The 22,623-nt window shown below is 45.1% G+C and overlaps 1 protein-coding gene across 4 annotated transcripts in view; it reads left to right on the forward strand.

Annotated features, from left to right (window-relative positions):
* Positions 1 to 4,372, forward strand: part of MORC4 (MORC family CW-type zinc finger 4) — a 42,281-nt gene extending 37,909 nt beyond the window's left edge. For all 4 annotated transcript variants that reach the window (XM_072626706.1, XM_072626708.1, XM_072626709.1 and 1 more), the window contains 3 exons: positions 1,392 to 2,046; positions 2,470 to 2,750; positions 4,109 to 4,372. In XM_072626706.1, the coding sequence (XP_072482807.1) occupies positions 1,392 to 2,046; positions 2,470 to 2,750; positions 4,109 to 4,262 (1,090 nt within the window). In that variant the 3' untranslated portion in view covers positions 4,263 to 4,372. The remainder of the gene's footprint in view (positions 1 to 1,391; positions 2,047 to 2,469; positions 2,751 to 4,108) is intronic.
* The last annotated feature ends 18,251 nt before the right edge of the window (positions 4,373 to 22,623 follow it).

Consider the following 22,623-nt stretch of genomic DNA (forward strand, 5'->3'; position numbering starts at 1 on the left):
GCATTTGAGTACTTGGGGGGGGGGATGTAAAGACAGAAAGGAACAGTCCCCATCCCCAAAAAGCTTATTTTCAATTGAGAGAGTCCTCGACCAATCCACAGAGTTTGTGAATTTCCTATTATGTGTTTGGCAGTGTGCTAGACCTTGGATAAAAATCAAATCACATCTGCCCTCAAGGAGCTTCTATCCTGAATACACCAGCTAAGTGAACTGATCCCACATGTCAGACCTAGAAAACTGGCCAGTGAACTTGAAGATCAGCAGGGAATTGCTGAGAAGCTAAGGCTTTGGAAGGGTCTCACTGTAGGGCTCTATCCAGATGTGGCACCGATGTGGACTTTAGCCCTGTGGTGGGGGATGGAGTGGGAGGCAGTGTGGTGATTATCCATGGCCTTTGCATTCTCAGACTAGCACAGTGCCTGGCATGTTTGGGCAGGAAGTGGTTATTCATAAATGCTTGTTGATTGGTTTTCTTTTATTGGAAAGTTGGAAGTCACATTTGTAGTTTAAATTGGGGAAGGGGGCGCGAGCTAAAGGTAAGGCAGGCTGGGCATGAGTCTTGTTGCCTGATTCAGACTCATTGAGCCATCCAGGGCTAGAGATCTCCTTGCCTTCGGTGTGTGTGTGTGACAACCAAAGAGTCAAGGTCACAGCTCGATCCCCTGAGTCCTCCTGAAGGACCCAAGGAGCATGGCCTTGGTCTCAACCAGGCGGTAGTTGGCCAGCGGCTTGAATCAGCTTAGGTTGGGCTGATTTGGCTTCTTTGTTTCTGGCGAGGACCCTGTGTTTTAATTAACTTTTACAAGTGAATAATGGGTCATAGCCACAATCCAGGCGGCTGGCAAAGGGATCCAATGGTGTTCCATTGCAATATAACAACGTGTGCCTAAGACTGAAACTGGCTGGTTTTGTGACACTTTACAAAGAACAGGCTGGCTCTGCTCGCCTCCACATACCCCACCAGGCCTTTTTGTAACCTTACTTTTTTTCCATCTTCACATTAGGGGGTTGTTTTATGTGTTTATTTTTTGTTTTTTTTTCTCCCTCTCTTTGCATTTGAGAAACTTCAAAGCTGGGCTGATTTCACTGCCTGTGTCCAAAATTCCTGTAAAGGTCAGGTCGTTCCTGCCTGAGACAGGCTCCCTCTCCCTCTCCGCCCCTTCCCCAAATGTGTCTGGGCAGGCTTCTACTAAGCAAAGGGAATTGGGGGAGGGGGCTTGAATTTAGAGGGTAGAGTTGCATCCAGAAGCTCTCCCAAGCTGTGATTTGTAACTGATGAGGATTTGAATGTGGGGAATTAAAGAGCTGGGGGACAGCAGCAAAAGGTGGGCTTTCCCATAGCCTGAACTTTGGCAGGGTCCACACTAATCTCTTGCTTTTTATTCTTGCAGCAAGCACAAAATGTTCCTAGATGAGGAGCCACTGGTAAAACGGAAACGGTCCCAGAAGCCAGTGATGGCCTCTGACTCTTACAAGAGGTCAGAGTTGACTGCCCTCCGCCAAGAAATGGAGAGCAACAGAGGTGAACCTGACCTTGAGAGAGGCCTTCTCCCAGAGGCAGGCCAGAGTAGTGATGAGGCTTGGGTGGCACCTGCTGGAGACCAAGGCCCAGGCCAAGCATCCCTGGTGAGTGTCCGAGAGGACGGGATGCCCGGGAAGCACCCCGAGGAGCTCGGAAATCAGCGGTCATCCTTGATGACTGATGCGGCCAAAGGTTGGCCACCCTTGAGCCGAAGCTCTTTGGTGGCAGAGCAGAGCAGAGCGCCACCACCGGAAGTGGCCAAAGGCCCCTTTGTGGCTATGGTTGGGATCACCGAAGCCGTCATGGATGGCGGTGCTCCCATACAGCTGATTCCATTTGGTCGAGAGGAGAGAGCTGAGCACAGACGGGGGATAGAGGACCGGAGCCAGACCCGTGCCATGCCCAGCAGTGAGAAGGGGGACTCTGGGGATAATGGAGCTCTGAGTCAGCCCAGGGCCAAGGAACAGAAGACTGAGAGACGACTGGAAACCATCTTGTCAGAGAGGAATCTGCTGCAACAGAAGGTCAGGGGCGCTGGTGTTGGGAATCAAAAGTGGCGACCAAGGGGAAGGTGATGGTGGTATGGATGTTCCATATAAATGAACCTCCCAGGATCCTAGGATCCCGGGTCTAGAGTTGGAATGGACCTTAGAGGTCACTGAAGCCAGACCTCTCCTTTTTACCAATAAGGGAACTGAGGCAAGCCCAGGGAGGCTGTGACCTGCCCAAATAAGTTGACAGGTCTAGAATTTGAACCCAGCTTCTCTCCCAAGCTTGTGCCCAAGCTGGCATTGAGATACTTAATAGTAATTCATAAATGGAGTGAACCCCAGGAAGTGTCTGTACAAAATAGGCCAGGGTAGGGTCTAAGTAATGGAACAAAGTGTAGAGTGGCAGTGGAGACATGGTCTCCATATATGCTTGTGTCCCTGTTCTTTGGACCACAGGTTCAAGAGCTAGAAGAAGAGAAGAGCCATTGGCAGACCGAGTTTGAGAGAACCCAACATGAACTGATGACCCTCCGGGCTCGTGAGAGCGAGAGCTTGTACTGGAGCAAGAAGCACATGGGCTACCGCCAGGCTGAGCTGCAGGTGCTGAAGTCTGAGCTGGAGAGAAGCCTGGAGGAGAAGACGGAGCTCAAGGAGCAGCTCAAGGCCACAGAGATGCGAGTGGAGGTCCTGCGAGAGGCTCAGGGCTCCTACCAGAGCCCGGAGGGAGAAGACAGGAGGTTGTTACCAGGCTTTGTTGGTCTTTGGTGGGGAATGTGCCAGGCCCTTGGCCTAGAGTCTCCAGCTCCCATACTTGAATTCCCTCCAGCTTTTTTGGGGGAGTTGGGGTGATGCAGTAGCTAGGGAACTGACCAGGAAGACCTGGGGATAAGTCCAGCCTCCCACACACTAGGCAGGTCATTCAAGGCTCTTGGGGTCGGAGGCCACACCTTAAGATTCTGAAATTGTGCAGAAGGAGCCAACCTTCCTTGGGAAAGGAAGCTTTCCCATCTGGGAACTCCCACATCATTGTAACTACCAGTCTTTCCCCTATAGCTCACCTTCCATATTGAGTCTTTATGCACCTACATTTCCCAATATATGCTTCCTCTTATAACATAGAGGAAAAACAGAACTAGTTTGCTCAATCCTGGCACCTACAATGTGCCAGGCCCTGTGCTAAGTCTGGAGAAAGAGTAACCAAAACAAAATAGTCCTCCACTCAAGGAGCTGCAATTCTTACATTCAATCAAGTCCCACAACATATGCCCTGTTTCACACCCATAGTCCCCTACATCTGCAAAGAAGGGGGTGAGGTCCAGTCTCATATTTTTCCTTTGGTCACTAAAATTTCACAGCAAATTAAATTTCTAAATCTGGGATTGAGAGAGGAAGAGAAGAGACTCCTCTCTATTCTTCTGTAATTAGCTTGTCTCCCCTCCATAATCTCCAGCCCCACTAGTGAAGCCAGAGTCCCAGTTGGAAAAGTAGCCCCTTAGCAGTCCATGAATCACATGATGAGGGCTGGTAAGGCCTTCATTGCTGGCTCCAGAGGTAACTGGAGTAGGCGTTAGCCCCTCTGGACAGATTGGGGAAACAGACTGCTGCTAGCTCAGTGTTGTGTGGCCAGGTAGGGGTGTGACAGGTCTTGAACCCACTGTACTGAGAAGGAAGAAGGAACCAGCTCCCGGCCCATTAACTGGAATTGGCTGAACCTTTTCTTGTGCCAACTCCCTGCTGCCAGTAACTCGTGTTTGGATACCTCAGATTACCTAGTTGATTATGGTCTCATTCAAGCATAGAAAGGATCCATGAAGAACTCCTTTAAGATTGAGTTTTTTAAAACAGGGCAGCTATTGGGGGGGTGGGGTGAGCCCAGCCTTTTGGCTCCCAGAAGTTCCAGTATCTGCTGGGAAGCTTTGGGGGTGGGACTAGAGGTGGGCGGTAGGTGGTCTGTTCCTTCCTGGTTCTGCCTGGTGGAGGATGGGGGTCAGGAATTTTGAGCGAGGGGAGAGAGCCCACTTCTGACCAGCTGTTTTGATTTTCCCCTTTTGTTCCTGAACCCCTCACCATTGTCCTTTCTCTTCCTTCATCTCAGCACCCTGGAGAAGCTGAAAAGCCTCCGGGTGAATGTCAGCCGCCTGCTGGCCTCCATTCTTCCTCACCTGGAGCTGGAGGAAGTCAACTTTGAGTCTGATCAGGTGGATGAAATCCTGCAAACTGTGTTAGAGACCAACCACATCCTGGAATGATCAGCGATGGCTCCCTGGCTTTTGACTGGAAGGAGTCACCTCCCCCATGTTGGTGGCCTTCATGCCTTATATGTATAGAATCAATTAATAAACGATGGCTGGCAATCTCACTGCTTCTCTCCCTGCCTTTTGGGATAGAGAGGGTGGGGTGGGGTGAGAGGCCACTCAGTACCCTCAGAAGTCATTGCATTTCAGAGTTGGAAGGGGCTTGGGCACCATCTAATCCAGCCCACATCCCAAAAGCATGCCTCCTGCCATATACTTGACAAGCAGCCATCCCATGTCTGCTTGGAGATGTCCAGTAAGGAGATCCCAGTATGAGAGGCAGCTTACTACAGTGGAAATTGCATTGACCATGGAGTCAGAGGACCGGGGCTCAGTTCCTACTGTGAACACGCTGCTGGTGTGACCCTGGGCAAGTTACTCTTCCCTGTCAATTGAGGTATTGGACTCAAGGGCCTCTGAAGGCCTTTCTGGCTAGAGATAGAGGAACCTGTGGGTGGTCTTGGGTAAATCTCCTCGGGACTCTTTCTTCATCTGAAAAATGGTGAGCTTAGACCAGATATCTTTTGGGTCCTCTCATTCTACTTTGGGTCAGCTCTGAGTGTGAGGAAGTTTTTCCTGACAACCAACCTCAGTTTACCTCTCTGAAAATTCTTCCCATTACTTTTAATTCTGTTCTCTGGGGCAAAATGGAACAAGTCTCATCCATGTTTCAGGTGCTCAATCTTCAGGTACTTCAAGACAGTTATCCTGAGCCTACTTTCCTTCAGACTAACTAGGCCTAGTTCATTCACTTGATCCTCTTCTCTGGACACTTTCCAGCTTATCAATGCCCTCCCTAAAATGTACCCAGAACTGAGCCCAGTACTTCTAATTAAATCCAACCAGTACAGTGGGAGCATCCCTTTGTTCCTAGGCCCTAGGTGGCACTGCAGTGGATAGAGTGCTGAGCCTGGAGTCAGGAAGACCTAAGTTCAAATCTAGCCTTGGACTCTTACTAGCTATGTGACCCCGAGCAAGTCCCTTAACCTCTGTTTGCCTCAGTTTCCTTATCTGTAAAATGAGGATAATAATAGCACCTTCCTCTTAGGATTGCTGTGGGGATTAAATGAGATACTAATTGGCAAGCACTTAGCACAGTGTCTGTACATAATAAGTGCTGTATAAGAGGTAGCTGTTCACATTATCAGCTATGCCTTTTACGTTATCTAGGATTGTATTAGGTTGGCCCTTTTTTGGGTCTACTTGTCTAACCATGCCTCCCCACCATGGACTTGTGTGGTTGATTCTTTGAACTCAAGCATAAAACTTTACATTCATCCCTCCTTCCATGACATTTTATTAGATTTGTTCTGACATTCTGGCATGTTCAAATGTCTCTGGATTCTGATTCTTAGCTCTCCCTCCCAAATTTGTATCATCTGCATACTTACTAAATAAGGATGCCAACTAGACCTCTGTCTAGGCTATTGATTAGGATGTTTAATAGCACAGGCCCAAGCACAGATCCCTGGGGCACTCCATTGAAGACACTAGAAGTTGGCCAAACCATCCATGGCTTTCTTTGGATCTGGCCATCCAAACTGGTCCATACTATCTTCCAGTCTTGTGTCTACTCCATCTTTTCTAGTCCTTGAAATGGAGTCAGAGCCACAAACTGCTTCTGTATCCCAAGAATCTCTGCTAGTCCTTTTACTTTCCAAACACATTTGTTGCTCTTGGTTTAATCATCTCATAAATCTGAATTGAGCACCTGCTGCGTGCAAAGCAGCATACTAGGCCCTAGAGGGGTGGGGAAGCTGTAGTCTCGGGGCCACATGTCCTTTAGGTCCTGAAGTGCAGCCTTTTGACTGAATCCAAACTTCACAGAACAAATCCCCTTTAGGCCCTCAAGTGTGGCCTTTTTACTGAATCCCAACTTCCCAGAACAAATTCCCTCTAGGTCCTCGAGTGTGGCCGTTTGATTCCAAACTTCACAGAACATATTCCCTTAATAAAAAGATTTGTTCTGTAAAACTTGAACTCACTCAAAAAGCTACACTTGAGGACTTGGAGAGCCACATGTGACCTTGAGGCCACAGGTTCCCTGCTACTGTGGAGGCTGCAAAGAAGTATAAGACAAGTCCCTTCATGTGCATCAGACTAGTGGATAAGCACCAGATGCTACAGGAAGTTGGTATAGGTTGAGTCGGCCAAGGAAAGCATAATGGATGGATTTGAACTTGACCTTGAAGAATAGATAGGGATCATAGATTGTCAAGCTGAAAAGGGACTCCAGAGGCCATCTAGTCCAACCCCTTCATTTTACAAATAAGGAAACTGAGGCCCAAGGAGAGGAAAGGACTTACTCAAGATCCCACAAGCAGGAAGTGGTAGAGTCAGGATTTGAACCCTGGTCTTCTGACTCAGATTCCAGTGTTCTTCCCACTTCATGACACAGCCTCCAAGATGGGCATAAAGAGAGGGCATTCCAGGTTGGGTGATAGGGAATAGGCATGTACAAAGAAGGCAGAAATGGGCCAAGTGTGTTGAGATCAGGTGGCAGGGAGGGAGAGGAGTAAAGAGGCCAATCTGGCTTAAGGATGTAGCAGGTTGGGTCCAGCTTGGTGAGGGCCTATGCCAAGGTTGGAGATAAATTGAGGCTGACCCTTTGGAAGTCTTCCTATGTATCCATACCTGTCATAACCAAACACTTCCTCAACATTGGGAAACAGGTATTGTTTGGAGTGGGTACCCATCTTCCTCCCAGCCCTGCCAGTTCACATTCAGACTTCCCCAGCTTTGTTTCTTTGCTAATAACCTATCAAAAGCATGGAGGTACCTTCTCAGTTGGTGAGAGACCTCTGGAAGGAAAGGCTCTGATGACTTGCTTTATTTCCCCAGGGCAAATCATTGTGCTCGTATTCTATGATCAGTGATCCTTTATTTCATGCCTACCGTGGGCTGTTGGAAAGGATACAAAAGGAGATAAGACATGGTCCCTGACTTCTCCATTTTGGCAATGGAACACCACAGTTAAATTCCATCTTTTTAATGTAGCTACAAGCCCCCCCAAGTAGCCTCTATTCCTTCTCCCTCGCTTCTCATGGTTAATCAGTCATCAAATTGTTGGCAATGCTATGACATTCTCTCCATCTCTCTTCCACTCTTGCTGCTACCACTCTAGTTTGGGACCCCACTTAGAGCATTGCAATATTCTCCCCACATTTGGTGTTGTCCCATTCTCCACTCCCAGGTTACTCTCCCTCCTGCACAGCTGGGATCATGTAACTCTCCCACTCTACACCCTGCAATGACTCCCAATTGTGTGCTGAATAAAGCCCAGACTTCTTAGCTTGGCATTCAGGACCCTTTATAGCCTGACTCCAACTTATTTTTCCAACCTGATCTCCCATGACTCCCCTACTCAAACCTGCTTTAGTCCAACTGGACTATTTGACTTCCCTATGCCCTGTGCTTCTCACCTCTGTGTGTATTTTTGGTGTACCTTCAATTTGACACCATGCCAATGTATGTCCTTCCTTTTGGTGTGAGCTGGTGAAACCTGGACTGATTGTGATGGTGCCAGCCTTAGCCCCACAGGTTACATGTGTGCTAAACCTTAATGGACCAGGCATTACCCCCCTCTCCAGCCTCTTTCTTGCTATGGCATACCTAGATTAAGTCACACGGGTCCCTGTCCCTCATTTTTTATTCTTTATTAATTCAGAGGATACCCTGATTTCAGAACTCCATGCTCCCTCTCCCCAACTGCCTTGCCTTCGTGGTGATGAGACAGTCTCCTATTAATGCCACCTTAACTCTCTGTCTAAAACTCAATAGAAATTTGAACCCAAAGAAGCTTTGGGGGGGCCTTGCATGCTGTCATTTCTTTCTTCCTATCTAAACCATCAGCCATCCCAGGCAGCTGGAGGCCATGGAGGCCCCACATCTATGCTCTTCCCATTGGTATCTGTTCTCTCATAAAAACCATCTCTGTGTGGTAATGTCACTCTTCCAAAAGAGCTCCCTCCCCTTTTACACTGAGCCTGGAATGCCCTCTGCCCATCTCTGCCTCTTTGAAGATATGGATTATCTTCGAGGTCCCTTCATGCTAAGATTTTATCAGTTTTATTTCTTTTAAAACTGACCTCAAATGTTTCCTTCTCCATGAAGCTTTCTCTGCCCTTCCCCAACACCTTGCCAAGACATTGAACACCTTCCTCTCAACTCCTGAAGGACTTACTTTATGCCAGACAGAAGACACTTCCCACATACCCACACATGATAGTTATTTATTCATTCAATAAGCATTTCTTAAAGTGCCTTGTATTCTACAACTTCGGTGTCAGACTCAAATGAAAAGGATCCTTGCAATGCATGGTGACTTAGAAACCCACAAATCAACATTATCTATGTTGTATTGCATTTTTTATTTATTTTATCAAACATTTTTCCCAATTACATTTTAATCTGCTTTGGTTGTATTCCGGAGTTTTGAAACCACATACAGTCATGAGTTTAATGCCTATGGTCTATGGGGTATTATATAACTCAAAGCCCTTGAGGACAGGAACAATTCATTACCCTAGTAGTTACTCAGTACGTGTTCACTGAAAGAGTTCCAGTTACATTCCAAAATGACCCATACTGAATAAAGAGAGGTACAGGAGGTAGAGAGACAGAGACAGATAACTATAACCTGGGGATGGTTGGAAAGACTTTCTGGAGAAGCTGGCTTGGAGCTAAGAGGTGAAGGTAGACTTGACAGGAGAGGGGAAGAAATTTTAGGCATGCGACCTTGGAGGCCAGCTAGGCTGACTTTGAGGAGACAGTGAGGCTGACGACGTTGTGCAACTCTGCCTCAATTCAATCCAGTTCATGTGCAAGTCAAGACATCATTGGTCCTCTTCCAGAACTAAGGACAAACAGCAAACAACAACAGCACCAATCACCTCATTGTAAGTAGGAGGAAGCTGAGACCTTCAGAAGGCAAGTGACTTGTCTAAAGTCACACATAGTCTCCTAGAACTAAAGCTAGAAGGGGCCTTAGAGACCTCTAATTTAGCTCCCTCATTCTACAAGAGGAAGTAAACTGAGTCCTGATGGGCGGCAGCATGGAATTCTCAAGGGAAGAGGAGGAGACTGGCCTAATGGGAGGAGGGAAGCCTTGGTTGTATAGTGTGAGACTAAGTCTCATCGGGTTGGATCATAGAGTGTTAGGCTCTCTATCCCCAGACCTGCTGGTGCTGTTTACTCCTAGTACTCCTTAGGCCTGCCTGGAATTCCTTCTCCTTTCTTCTTCCTTTTCCTTTTTTCTTAAGAGCAAGAAAATGAAGGCCATAACTATTTACATTCTTTGATTGCTTTGTAGACCCATTTGGGAGGAAATTGCTGCCACCCATCTTCTTTTGTAAAGCACTATTGTTTGGTTCTGTGACTGTCTGTCTCACCCTCATAACCTGCATAAGAGTAGAGAATGTCCTCAGGGGCAGATCTTGGATGCAAGTTGGAGGGCATCCATCATCATTTTGTTACTTTTTAAAAAGTCTTATTGAGATTTCGGAGAGGGGGATTTGAATCAAAGTCATTCCTCAATTTACTCTTTCCCCCATAATCATAGCACCTTCCTATGTTGTTGTGAGGATCCAATGATGAGCAAAGTGTCTGGCATATAGTAGTTCATGGACATACTAACTATTATTATTAGCTATTATTTGACCCTCCTCTGTACCAAAGAAAAATAATGAAGCAAAACTCAATGACTAAACAACGAACAGAATGACTAACAAAATGACTAACATATATTCTTCACCCACAATCCCTCCACACCTTTACCAAGAGAAAAGAGATAAGTTGTATCACCTAGTCCAGGACCAAGATGGGTCATTTTTTAATTTGTTTCAATTAACAATCATTTGCTTTCTCTTCCTCACACCCCTCCTCACCCCACATTTGGTTATTGCTAATCTGAGATCTATTGCCTTTTCATTTATGTCATCATAATGATGCAAAAATTAATTATTCTTTTTAAAAGTAATTTTTTAAATGAATAAACATTTAGTTTCTAGAAATATGTTTAACATGATTGCACATGTATAGCCTATATCAGGTTGCTTGCTCTCTTGGGGAGGAGGGAGGGAAAAGAGAGAAGGAGAAAAATTTGGAACTCAAAATCTTACAAAAATGAATGTTGAAAACTATCTTTATGTGCAATTGGAAAAAATAAAATACTATTAAATATTTTTTAAAAATTTAGTTTCTCTCCCTTCGTTTCAGTTGTTTTTCAGTCATGTCCAACTCTTTGTGACCTTGTTTGGGGTTTTCTTGGCAAAGATACTGGTGTGGTTTGCCATTTTCTTCTGCAGATGAGGAAACTGAGGGAAACAGGATCTAGTGATTTGCTGAAGGTCACACAGCTAGTAAGTGTCTGAAATCAGATTTGAACTCAGGAAGATGAGTCTTCCTGATTCCAGGTGCAGTGCAGCTGTCTATTCTCCTCCCCCTCCCCCAAATGAAAAATAAAGAAAAATAAAACTCTTGTAAGAAATATGTATGGTCAAGGGAAATATTTCCGCACTGTCCATGTATGATCATTCTATATTTTGGTTTTGTTGCCCCCATCAATAGGAGGGAAATAATTTCATCATGGTTGGTCAGGAATCAGATCAGAGTTTTTCAAAATTGACAAATAACTTTTTACAATATTGTTGCTATTTTATAAATTGTTCTGATTCTGCTCACTTCACTTTGCATCAGTTCATACAAATCTTCCCGGGTTTTCCTAAAACCATCCCTTTCATGATTTCTTATAGTGCAATAGTATTCCATCATATTCATATACCACAACTTGTTCAACCATTACCCAATTGACGGGCATACTTACCCTCAGCTTCCATTTCTTTGCCCCCTCCAAAAGGGCTACTATAATTATTTTTGTAGAGATGATAGGAACTAGCATTTATATAACACTTTGAGGTTAGCAAAGTGCTATACAAATACAATCTCATTTGATCCTGACAATAGCCCTGGGAGGTAGGTGCTGTTATGATGTCCATTTTACAGATGAGGAAACTGAAGCAGATAGAGGTTAAGTGACTTGCTCAGAGTCACACAGCTAGTAAGAATCTGAGGCCTTATGAACAGGGAAATTTCAGAGGAAGAAATTAAAGCTATCTAGTCATATGAAAAAATGCTCTAAATCACTATTGATTAGAGAGATGCAAATCAGAACAACTCTGAGGTTCCACATCACACCTATCAGATTGGCTAACATGGCAGAACAGGAAGATGATAAATGTTGGAGAAGATATGGGAGAGTTGGAACACTAATTCATTGTTAGTGGAACTGCGAGCTGAGCCAACCATTCTGGAGAGCAATTTGGAACTATGCCCAAAGGGCCACAAAAACGTGCATACCCTTTGACCCAGCAATATCGCTTCTAGGACTGTATGCCAAAGAGATCATAAAAATGGGAAAGTGTCCCACATGTACAAAAATATTTATAACAGCTCTCTTTGTGGTGGCCAAAACCTGGAAATCAAGGGGATGCCCATCGATTAGGGAATGGCTGAACAAGTTGTGTTATATGAATGTAAAGGAGTACTATTGTGCTATGAGAAACGATGAACAGGAAAACTCCAGAGAATCCTGGAAAGACTTCTATGCAACATGCATAACAGGAATGTACGTGTAGAACCTATTTAAGATTGTACGCCATCTCAGAGAGGGAATGGGGAGGGAGTGGGAAAAAATCTAAGATATATGGAAGTAATTGTTGAACATTGAAAACAAATAAAATAATTCAATAAAAAATAAATAAAATTAGAAAAAAAATCTGAGACTTGATTTGAATTGGGGTCTTCCTGACTCCTGAGTGCCCTTGATCTCTCTGTCTGTCTCCATCTCTGCACTAAGTAGGCCATGTACTAGTATCTTTGAGTCAAAAGGTTTAACAGCTTTTGAGGCCTGGTTCCAAAGATGCAAATGTGGTTCTCCTGGTTCTGTTTACTTAATCAGTTCATATGCCTACCTACACTTCTCTGAATTCTTCATGATTGTTAGTTCTTACAGAATAATCAGAGTAGCTAGTGTTCATAGCGTTTAAAGTTTGCAAAGCACTTTACAGATATTATTTCTTTCTATCCTCACAACATCCCTGGGAGGTAGATGCTATTATTATCCCTATCTTACAGATGAGGAAACTGAAGCACAAGTTAAATGACTTGCTCAGGGTCACACAGATAGAAAGTGTCTAAGGCTTAATTCAAGCTTGTCTTCCTGACACCAAGTCCAGCGCTCTGACCACTGTACTCTCTAGCTATGTAACAATATTCCATTATCTTCATATGCCAGTCCCAACCAATCACTATTTTTTTTTTGAAGCTACTGCTTTTCAACTAGCCCCTAATGCAACCACTTAGGTTTGGAGGGGAAGGTCCTTCAGAAAGTATCTAAGAAATGACCACCATCCAGTTCTAAAGCTTGAAGAGAACTTAGAGGTCATTGAGTACAATTGTCTCTTTTTACAGAGAAGGAAACTGAGGACCAGGGAAGGGAAAGGGAAGTGACTTGCCCAAAGTCTCCCAGATAGTAAGAGGGAAGACTTGAACTCAGGTTCTCTGATTCCAGATCTAGTGCTCTTTTCCATCATGCCCCTGTGAAGATAGATATAAAGGGTTTGGGGGGGGGGGGTCATAGGACCTGGGTTCAATTTCTGCTTTTTACTACCAGGGAAACTTTGTACAAGTCCCTTCTCCTCCATGGGCTTCAGTTTCTTCCTCTGTAAAATGAGGGGATTGGGCTCAATGGCCTCCGAGGGCCCTTAAAACTCCATATCTAGGCTCCTATATGTGATTATCGCCTCCAATTCTGCAAGTGAAATCTTGGGGGAATTTTTTCTTGAGTTAAATCCCTAATTTCAGACATAGATTTCAATCTGGACTGAGAAATATATGTAGCCCCTTACCTCCCCAGATGGGCACATAAATAATTTGGGGTACCTTCCATTCAAGATCAGTCTTAGGCAATGGCCTTCAGCCTCTGATTAGAGCAATAAGAGGAGAGGAATGGAACTCTCACTCTGAAAGGGCCCTGAGAAGCCATGTCCAAGCCCCTCATTTTGCAGAGTGGGAAACTGAGGCCCAGGGAGAGGAAAGGACTGGATTTCAGGTAGAGCTGGATGGGCTCTCAGAGGCCATTGACTCCAACCCCCTCATTTTACAGAGGGGGAAATTGAGGCTCAGGGACGTGAGATGATGTCCCCAAGGTCACATAGGTAGTAACTGACAAAGGTGGGATTTGCCTCTTTCCACTGTCCCCCTTCTCTGGTTATGTAGCAGCCCCAAGAAAGGAAGTTCCACAATCCAGTCCAATGTTTAACCACTCTCATGGTCAGGACATTCTTCTCCTCACTTATATAACCCAAAGCCTACAGCTTGAGTGGGAGCCATTTCCTCTTGGCTGCCCTCAGGGGTGTCGTCTGGCAGCTTTCTCACCATCACAATGGTTCCCAAGACCCCATTCTCACACTCCAGGAGGTCTTGGACTCACTGGCCTCTCTGCCTGTGCCCTCCCACCTGCAGATTGCTGACTCAGGTAGCTCTCATGGGTACCAGCAAGCCAACGCCTAAGAACATGTTGGTTTATCATTACAGACAGATTAACAGTAACATTAACCATGAAAACCGTTAAACATGAAGGGCCTCTTGCATTCCCAAAGCAAGTGTGACACCCCTACACCCCCTGGCCCCAGTACTGTTGCCTTCCTCCCTCCACAGGCCAATGATGGGCTCTACTTTTCTTCTTTATTTCTCCGAGTCCAGGTCAGAATCCACAAAAGAGACACATTCCCCAAAGTTCTCCTTGGAACCTTCCTTGGTCCAACCATTCAGTGCTATGCCAGAGATGGTTCTTTTGTGTGGAAGATCTCCGAAAGAGCACAAGAAGAAATTCTGGAAGTTACAGAGTTTGTAAGGGCCTGGGGATGAGGAAAGCTAAAGCCTAAGTCTGGCTCTCCCACCAACATGCTGTGTGATCTTGGGAAAATCATTTCCCTTCACTGTTTCCTCAACCAGAAAATGTGGGTAACAGAAAAGGTGAGTGATGCACCACTTACATCACAGAGTTGTTATAAGGAAAGAACTTTGTAAAACTTAGATAAACTAGAAAAATGGAAGCTATCAATATTATCATTTTTCTCCTCATTACTAGTAATACCATCTCATTTTTTCATCTTTTTTTCAATTGAGTTTGGATGGAAACATTCTTTTATATTTAGTGTACCCTGTGAATAAAAAGATTGCTTTTAGTAACTGAATAAAAATATGGAGGGAAGCAATGAGGCCTAGTGGAGAAATCACTACATGTGGAGTCAGGAAAGGCCTGGATTTCAATCTCACTACAGATATTTACTAGCTGTTTAGCCCAAAACAAATCACTTCCCTTCACTGGGACTCACTTTTCCCCTCTGTAAAATGAAGAGGTTGGGTTTTTTAAACTTTTTCCATTCTCAAGCCCTTCAGCACTTTTTAAACCATGGGTCATGACCTCATATAGAGGTTGTGACCTCATATGGGGTCATGACCCACAGTTTAAGAAATACTGGATGGCCTCCAAGGGCCCTACCAGCTCTAAGGTGATGATCTTACTATCATTGTAAGAGCAAGATGATTTTGGCAGTGTGTCAGAACCACATCAGGTTTCTGAACAAATATTTTCTGAACAAATAACCTGTTTCTGACCACTCCCTCCTCCTTGTTTTATAGACTTCTACACTTGTATCCCTTCCCATTTCTGTGAAATAATTTTCCCCATTCTTCCTCTCCCTCCACAAGAGGAGATGTTCTTCTTTCCATTCTTATAAAACCATCAAAACATAACAGAATCAAACCCTCTATCTAATTAGATTCCCTCTCTGACCTTTGATGATATCAGAGTTCTGAGGAGCTATGTGTATCATCTCCCCATATAATAATGTAAACACTTTAACTCTATTAAGTTTTGATTGCTTTTTTACTTTTCTAATGCTTCTCTTGACTCCTGTGTTTGGGTGTCAGATTTTCTACTAGCTTTGGTCTTTTCATCAGGAATACTTGGAAGTCCTTTATTTCATTAAAGATCCATTTCTCTCCCCCCACCCCATAGGATTATCAGTCAGTTTTTTCTGGGTCAGTTATTCTCAATTGACAGCCTAGAACTTTTGGCCTGTGGAATGACACATATCAAGTACCCTCACTATGGCTCCTTGGCATTTGAATTCTTTCTTTCTGGCTTCTTGAGTATTTTTTTGACTTGGGAACTCTAGATTTTGGCTAGACTATTTCTGACTTTTCATTTTGAGGTTTCCTTCAGGAGGTAACTAGTGGATTCTTTTAATTAATGCTTTGTCCTCTGGTTCTAAGAGATCTGGGAAGTTTTGTTTTTATGATTTCTTGAAATATTATGTCTCTAGGCTCTCTTTTTTGGTTCTTTCAGATAGTCCAATGATTTTTAAATTGTCCCTCCTTGATCTGTTTTCCAAGGTTATTTTTGCAGTGGAATATCTCATATTTTCTTCTATTTTTTCAGTATTTTGATTTTGCTTTAATATTTCTTGATGCTTCAGGGAGTCATTAACTTCTATGTGGTTGATTCTGAGACCTCAAGTGAAGACTTCAATAGGCAGTTATTCAGACGTTTTCTCCCTATGTGGGCACCCAGAGTCAAATGACCTTCTCAGGAGGCTAAGGAAGGTTCAGTAAGTACCCAAGACACCCCCTGAAGCGTCCTAAGCCCCAGGCCATGCTGTAGCTGATTTGGGTACAGACAAGGTAGTTATTATCTGTCTTCATTTTGGATACAATGAATACCTATTGAGGAAAGGCTTTTAGAGATCAGAGGGTATCAGTCACCCACCAAAGATCTAGAGGACTCACCATAAGGTCAATATGGGTCAACAGAGTGAGCCAAGAAAGTTCATGCAAACTTAGGCTGCACCAAGAGAAGCGTGATATCCAGGAATAGGGAGGTGGAATAGTCCCATATTATTCTGCTCTGGTCAAATTATATCTAGAACATCACATTCAGTTCTGGACAGCACATTTTAGGAAGGGTGTGGATAAGATGGATAAGGATTGGAGCATCCAGAACAGGGCAGCCGGGATAGTGAAGAACCTTGAGTCAATGTCATAAAAGGACCAGTGGAAGGGATTGGGAATGTTTAGTCAAGGGTGACATGGGTCATCTTCAGGTGCTTTAAGGGCTCACATGTGGGAGAAGACAGAGTTTCATTCTGCTTAGGCCCAGAGAGCAGAAACAGGTACTCTAGGGGGAAGCTATATGGAGTCTAATTTCATTTGGATATCAGGGAAAAACAATTCCGAACAGTCAGAGCTTTCCAAGAGTCGAACGATACCCTTTGTAGGTAGGCTTCTTCAAGACAAGACTGGATGGCCTTTTGTCAGGTGTATTATAGAGAAGACTTTTTACAGGTGTGGTTTAGACTAGGTGGTCCCTGAGGTCCTTGGGAGACTCTGTGACTCCTCCAATAGGCCACTGTCCCTGGAACATCCATCTTGTAGTGCTTTTCAGGGCTTACTGCAAGAGGACTAGACCCCTTCCCTCAGGTTAGCCTTTGGGGCAGGGCCTTGACAGATCGTGCTTTCCTGGAGGGAAGGACAATCGGGGCTCTCTTGAAGTGGGACCTAAGAGGGCCTTAACTAATGATATCATCCCCCATTTGTCAAGGGAGTTTATGGGCCAGGGAGAGTTATTTCCTCCCATTTCATAGATGGAAAGACTGAAGCCTAGAGAAGGGAAAAGACTGACTAGATGTCCCATAATTGAAGGATGGGGAACCAGGGCTCCTTCCTCTGAGGACATAGTAGGGTAGATAGTCTCAAAGGCAGTGGGGGATTGCCAAGTGCTACCACTGGTGAGGGGGTTGGAGACAATTGTTTCCTTATCATCAGAGTCACTGTTTTATCAGTGGGCACAGCACAGCCTGGTCTGGCCACCACTTGGGGCAAAAGAAGATAACCCAGCCTACTTCTTGATCGAGTGTTTTTTTTTTCCTCTCAAGATAGCAGTTGTGTTCATTAGGAACAGCAACCACAAGAGCCAGGGGCTAGGTTGGGCTGAGGGGGAGGGGGCAGATTGGGAAAAAGAAAGGAATTGGACGGGGAAGGCTGCAACCAGCAGAGCTGGAAAGAATAGACTATTCTCAGCCTTAGGTTTCTGTGTCCTGGGGATGGCAGGCCAGGCTAACAGATGGACCGAAAAAGAGCTCAGGGCCAAAGAGGACAGGAGAATCAGAGCTTGAAGTCACCTAGGAAACCAAGCCCCTCATTTTACAGAGAAGGAAATTGAGGCGCAGGAAGGGGAAGTGATTTGTCCGAGGACACCCAGATAACAAGTATCAAAGATGAGATTTGAACCCAGACCCTCTGATTTCAGAGGAAATGCTCTTTCCATGTGGCCTTGTGGGAGCAGTCACACCCTCTGGAGGCAAAGAGGGGGTAGACAAATAGACCTGCCTTGTACAAGGGTTAGAGCAGCAAGCCTGAGCTTTGGCTCCAGACACAAAGGCCTCACTATCCCCCCAGGCCTCTCTCTTGGCCCAGCGCTAATCTAAATTACTTTATGGCACAGAGTGAACTAGAGAACTGAGAGTTATTCAACTTGGACCCAGACCTGGGAGACTTTTCTAAGAAACTGAAGGACTCTTGCTCAATGGCCAGGTGTTGGGTTCTGCCCTGGTCTGTCCAGTGTCTGGGCATCAGGTTGCCAATGAACTTGTCCTGGGGAGGGGGGCGGAGAGAAGGGGCTCTGGATCCAGGGAGAAAGCCTGCTCTCCCTCTGGCTGGCTCAGGCTCTACTTCGCTCTGTCTCTATTTCTCTGTCTCTGTCTCTATTTCCCTGTCTGTCTTTCTAACTCTCTTTCTGCCTATTTCCCTGTCTCTCTCTTTTTCTCTCTCTGTCTCTCTGTTTCTCCATTTCTGTCTCTCTCTCTATTTCTGTCTCTGTTTCCCTGTCTCTCTCTCTTTCTATTTCCCTATATCTGTCTCTCTATTTCCTTGTCTCTCTGTTTCCATCATCATTTTTCTCTCTTTATTTCCTTGTCTCTGTTTCCATATGTATTCCTCTGTCTCTCATTGTCTCTCTATTTCCCTGTCTCTGTCTCTCTGTTTCTATCTCTATTTCTCTCTGAGTCTCTGGATGCCATTGTCTCTTTGTTTCTCTGTCTCTGTGTTCCTCAGAGAGCCCTACTTCTCTCATAGGTCTGTGGCAGCCCTGCCAAAGGATGTGGGTCAGGAGATCTTGGAGGTATAGAAACAGTGTCTCCCATCTGTCTTTGTATGATCTTATCACCCTCTCCCAAATCACTACACGTAGATCATGGGACTAGGATGGCTGAGAGGCCTGAGATATGATGTTACATTGCACCTCCTCCAGGGCCGCAATTTTTGCATCTGTAAATGGGAATAAATGATGCTTACCAGATAAAGTGAGATTGTAGGGTTGTAGTTCTAGAACTCAAAGGGTCCTCAGAGGTTCTCTAGTCTAGCTATCCTCATTTTACACAGGAAGAAACTGAGGCCCAAGAGGACGTGTCTTCTAATTCCAAATCCATCACTCTTTTCATTGTATATGGGGACACACAGTCAAGGAAGCCACACTGAAATGTCCGATAATCTTATTTACTAGAGGACTTCTCATTCTCCACTGCACCCTAGCACATTCTGTCTACCACAACCTTCCACTTACACTCTCAGGAAGAAACAGTTGTGTTTTCCCTGGGGGACCTGGCATTAGGCTCAGTTGGAGACGACTCCATTTTCCATAGATAAATATTGGTGGGGTGGAGGGAGGGTGAGTGCATGGGGCAACTGTCCTGGAAAGCCCATTCTTGGAATGAGGAGGTGGTATCTGATAGATCCTTCCTAGGATGGTGGAGTTGGGCAGGGTGTCCAGATTTGTGTTTCTATTTCTCTGTCTCTGTTTCTGCCTCTGTTTCCCTCCCCTTTCTATCTCTCTCTCTATTTCTCCATCTCTGTCTCTCTCTCTCTGTCTCTATTTCCCTGTCCCTGTCTCTCTATTTTTCTGTCTGTCTTTATTTCCCTTTATATCTCTCTCTTTCTCTGTCTCTATTTCCCTGTCTCTTTTTCTATCTCTATTTCGCTATATCTGTCTCTCTGTTTCCATCTTTATTTTTCTTTCTCTTTGCCCTCTCTCTTTCCCATCTTTCCTGTCTCTGTTTCTGTCTGTATTTCTCTCCCTCTCATTGTCTCTCTGTCTCTCTTTGTTTCTGTTTGTGTGTATTTCTGTCTCTCTATTTCCCTGTCTCTGCCTCTTAGCTTCTGTCTATAATTCTCTCTGTCTCTCTGTGTCTCCGTACTTATCTCTTCCTTTCTTTCCTGCATGGGGGGGCTCTATTCTCCTCCCCAATGAGCTGAGTCAGGGCTGGTGGTCCCCTGACCTCCATGCCCAGGAGACATTCATTACTTCCAAACTTGTCCTGCTGCCTTAGCCAGCATTGGTTGGCTCAACTAATGAGTCTTCCTTTAATTGGGGATGGGGACCCCCCCAAAATCTTTAGCCTTCCCCCATACTGATGTGGGTAATGAAGGTGCCCAGACCACCAGATTATGGCCTGGGCCTGCTTACCAGAGGCAGCTAGGCCACAGACCTGGGTGTAGTATTGGGGAGAGTCAGCTGTCTGCTCCCTAGCTTGGGTGAAAAGGGTTCACACATCCCAGCTCGAGAGCCAGAAGGAACCTCAAAGGTCAAGCCCTTCATTTTACAGATGAGAAAACTGAGGCCCAGAAAATGACTTTCCTAAGATGACACAGGGAATGTGTCAGAGGCAAGACTTGAACCTAGGCCTTCTCACTCCAGTCCAGTGTTATCTATGCCGTATCACAATGGAATTGGGAGATTATCAAGCAATTAGGACCTCAGAAATCATAAGACCTCCTTTTATGGACCGTATAACAGATACCAAGAGAGGCAATGACACTTGATCAAGGTCAATGCCTGGTTTGTAACCTAGATCCTCTGAACTCCAGTTCCTTGCTCTCATGAGACTAGGTTGGGTTCAGGTCATTGCTCCATCATTAATTTTCTATGAGATTTTAGTCCCCTCATCTGGAAAATGGGAATAATCAGAAAAGACTTCAGTACTGGCTCTGACACCAGGGTGACCCTGGGAAATTTGTGTTCACTCTTTGAGCCTCAGTTTCCTTCTTTGTAAAATGGGGCAACAGTACCCTACCTCACAGTGCTACTTGAAGGTTCACATAAGGAAATGGATGGCCACGCCCCTTTGAACTCTAATCTGCCACCTCGCTGCTGTTGTCATTGTAGATTAGCCTTGATTAGAGGGCTTACTGCGTCAGGTAATGCACTATTATCATATGATTATCAGATCTGCCCTGCCTACCTCACAGGAGAGTCAGGAGGCTATGGTGCCATCACAGATAGGGAAGACCTTTGACAAGTTAAAAGTCTAAGAGGTTGTCTTTCTTAAGGGTAGATTCTCCTCTACTTTTTAGGAAATCTTGGAGATTTCAGTTAAGTAATCTCCAGAATAGAGATAGTGTGGGGTAGTGAGTGGAGCCCTGGGCTAGGAGTCAGGACGGGTGCAAATTCCAATTTAGGGACTCGCAGCTTGTGTGACAGTGTCAAGTCCCATAACCTCAGTTTCCTCATCTTTAAAATTAAGATAATAAAAACACCTGCTTCCCAGAGTCATTGTGAGGATTGAATGAGAGGATGCGTGTTAAGTTACACAAAATTGAAGTCAGGACATCACAGTGCTTCAGAGGCTATCTGAGCTGCCCCTCTCATTTGGAGAAACTGAGGCCCAGGGAGGGGAAAGGACTTGTGCAAAGTCACACAGAGGATCTTGGATCTAGAACTGAAAAGAATCTCAGAGGCCATTTGGTCCAGCAGCCCTTGTTCTACAGAACAAGGAACTGAATCCCATAAGGGGAAGTGACTCATCCAAGGTTATACAGGCAGTAAGCAGAAGCTAGTTTGGAAACAAATTTTTCATACTCCAGAACTAGTGATCTTTCTCAGTGTGTGATATTGCCACCTTAAGGCATTAAATATATATGTATATACATGTGTATAATACATGCATGCATGTGTATGTATATGTACATGTGTGTATGAATATATAGGTATATAATATATGGATGTATATGACTATGAATGTGTACATGTGTATATGCTGTGTATATGAATGTGTTTATGTTCATGTATGTACATGTATATTTGTACATATACGTGGATGTGCAATGCATACATACATGTATGTGTATATGTCATATACACATACATGTATGTGTGTGTACATGATATGGATGTGTGTGTGTGTATATTTAGAGAGAGGAGCCCAGGGTCCCACAGTCAGTATGTGTCAGAAACTAGACCAAAGCCAGTTCTCTATCTCCTAGGGGTGGGGAACCTATGACCTGGAAGCCACATGTGGCCCTCTAGGCCCTCAAGTGCAGCCCTTTGACTGAATCCAAACTTCACATAACAAATCCCCTTAATAAAAGGATTTGTTCTGTGAAACTTGGACTCAGTCCAAAGGCTGCACCCAAGGACCTAGAAGGCCACATGTGACCTCGAGGCCGCAGGTTCCTCACCCCTATAAACTAAACCATAGTCTCTCCCTCTCTATGTCTCTCTCTCTCTCATGTACACACACACACACACAGACACACACACACACACACACACACGTGCGCGCGTGCGTGCGTGCACTTCTCTGATAGTGTGTCTTAGTGGACAGAGATCTAGCCTGAAGCCAGGAAGACTTGAGTTCCACTTTCCCTTTGCACCCATACTTACTGTATGACTGAATAAGTCATTTCTCTTCTCTGCCCTCCAAGCTACATTGGTGGAGGGAGTTTGGGTTTGTTCATTTTTTTTTTGCTGGGAGTTCCCTATACCCATGAAAACACTATATAAACGTCAGCTATGGCTACTATGTACCACTCTGCCTAAGAATGGGAATTTCCCTGTTAGTCCCAAAGAACAGGCAGGCTAGGTGTGGGTCTGGCTCTCTCACAGGGAAAAAGAAATATTTACCTGTTGTCTTCCCAAGACTGCTAAGTGGTCCAGTGGGACCCCTCAATCACCACAACTCTCTGCCCTGCCTGTCCTCCAGACACCACCCCATAGGTCCATCCTCTGCCCTCCCCATTTTGTGAGGACATTCCCAAGCTGGAGACTCAAGCTGGGCTTGATCCTAAAGCCTGAGGACCTTTGAGCCCTCCCAAGACCTCAGTGGGGCTGATCAGAGGTACCAGCAGCCACCCCACTTTCTTGACTTCCTCATACCCTGAGGTACGGAGTCCCAGGGCCGGCCTCCACCCATAGAAGGCA

This window comes from Notamacropus eugenii, chromosome X (assembly GCF_028372415.1).
Source record: "Notamacropus eugenii isolate mMacEug1 chromosome X, mMacEug1.pri_v2, whole genome shotgun sequence".
NCBI classification, from domain to species: domain Eukaryota; kingdom Metazoa; phylum Chordata; class Mammalia; order Diprotodontia; family Macropodidae; genus Notamacropus; species Notamacropus eugenii.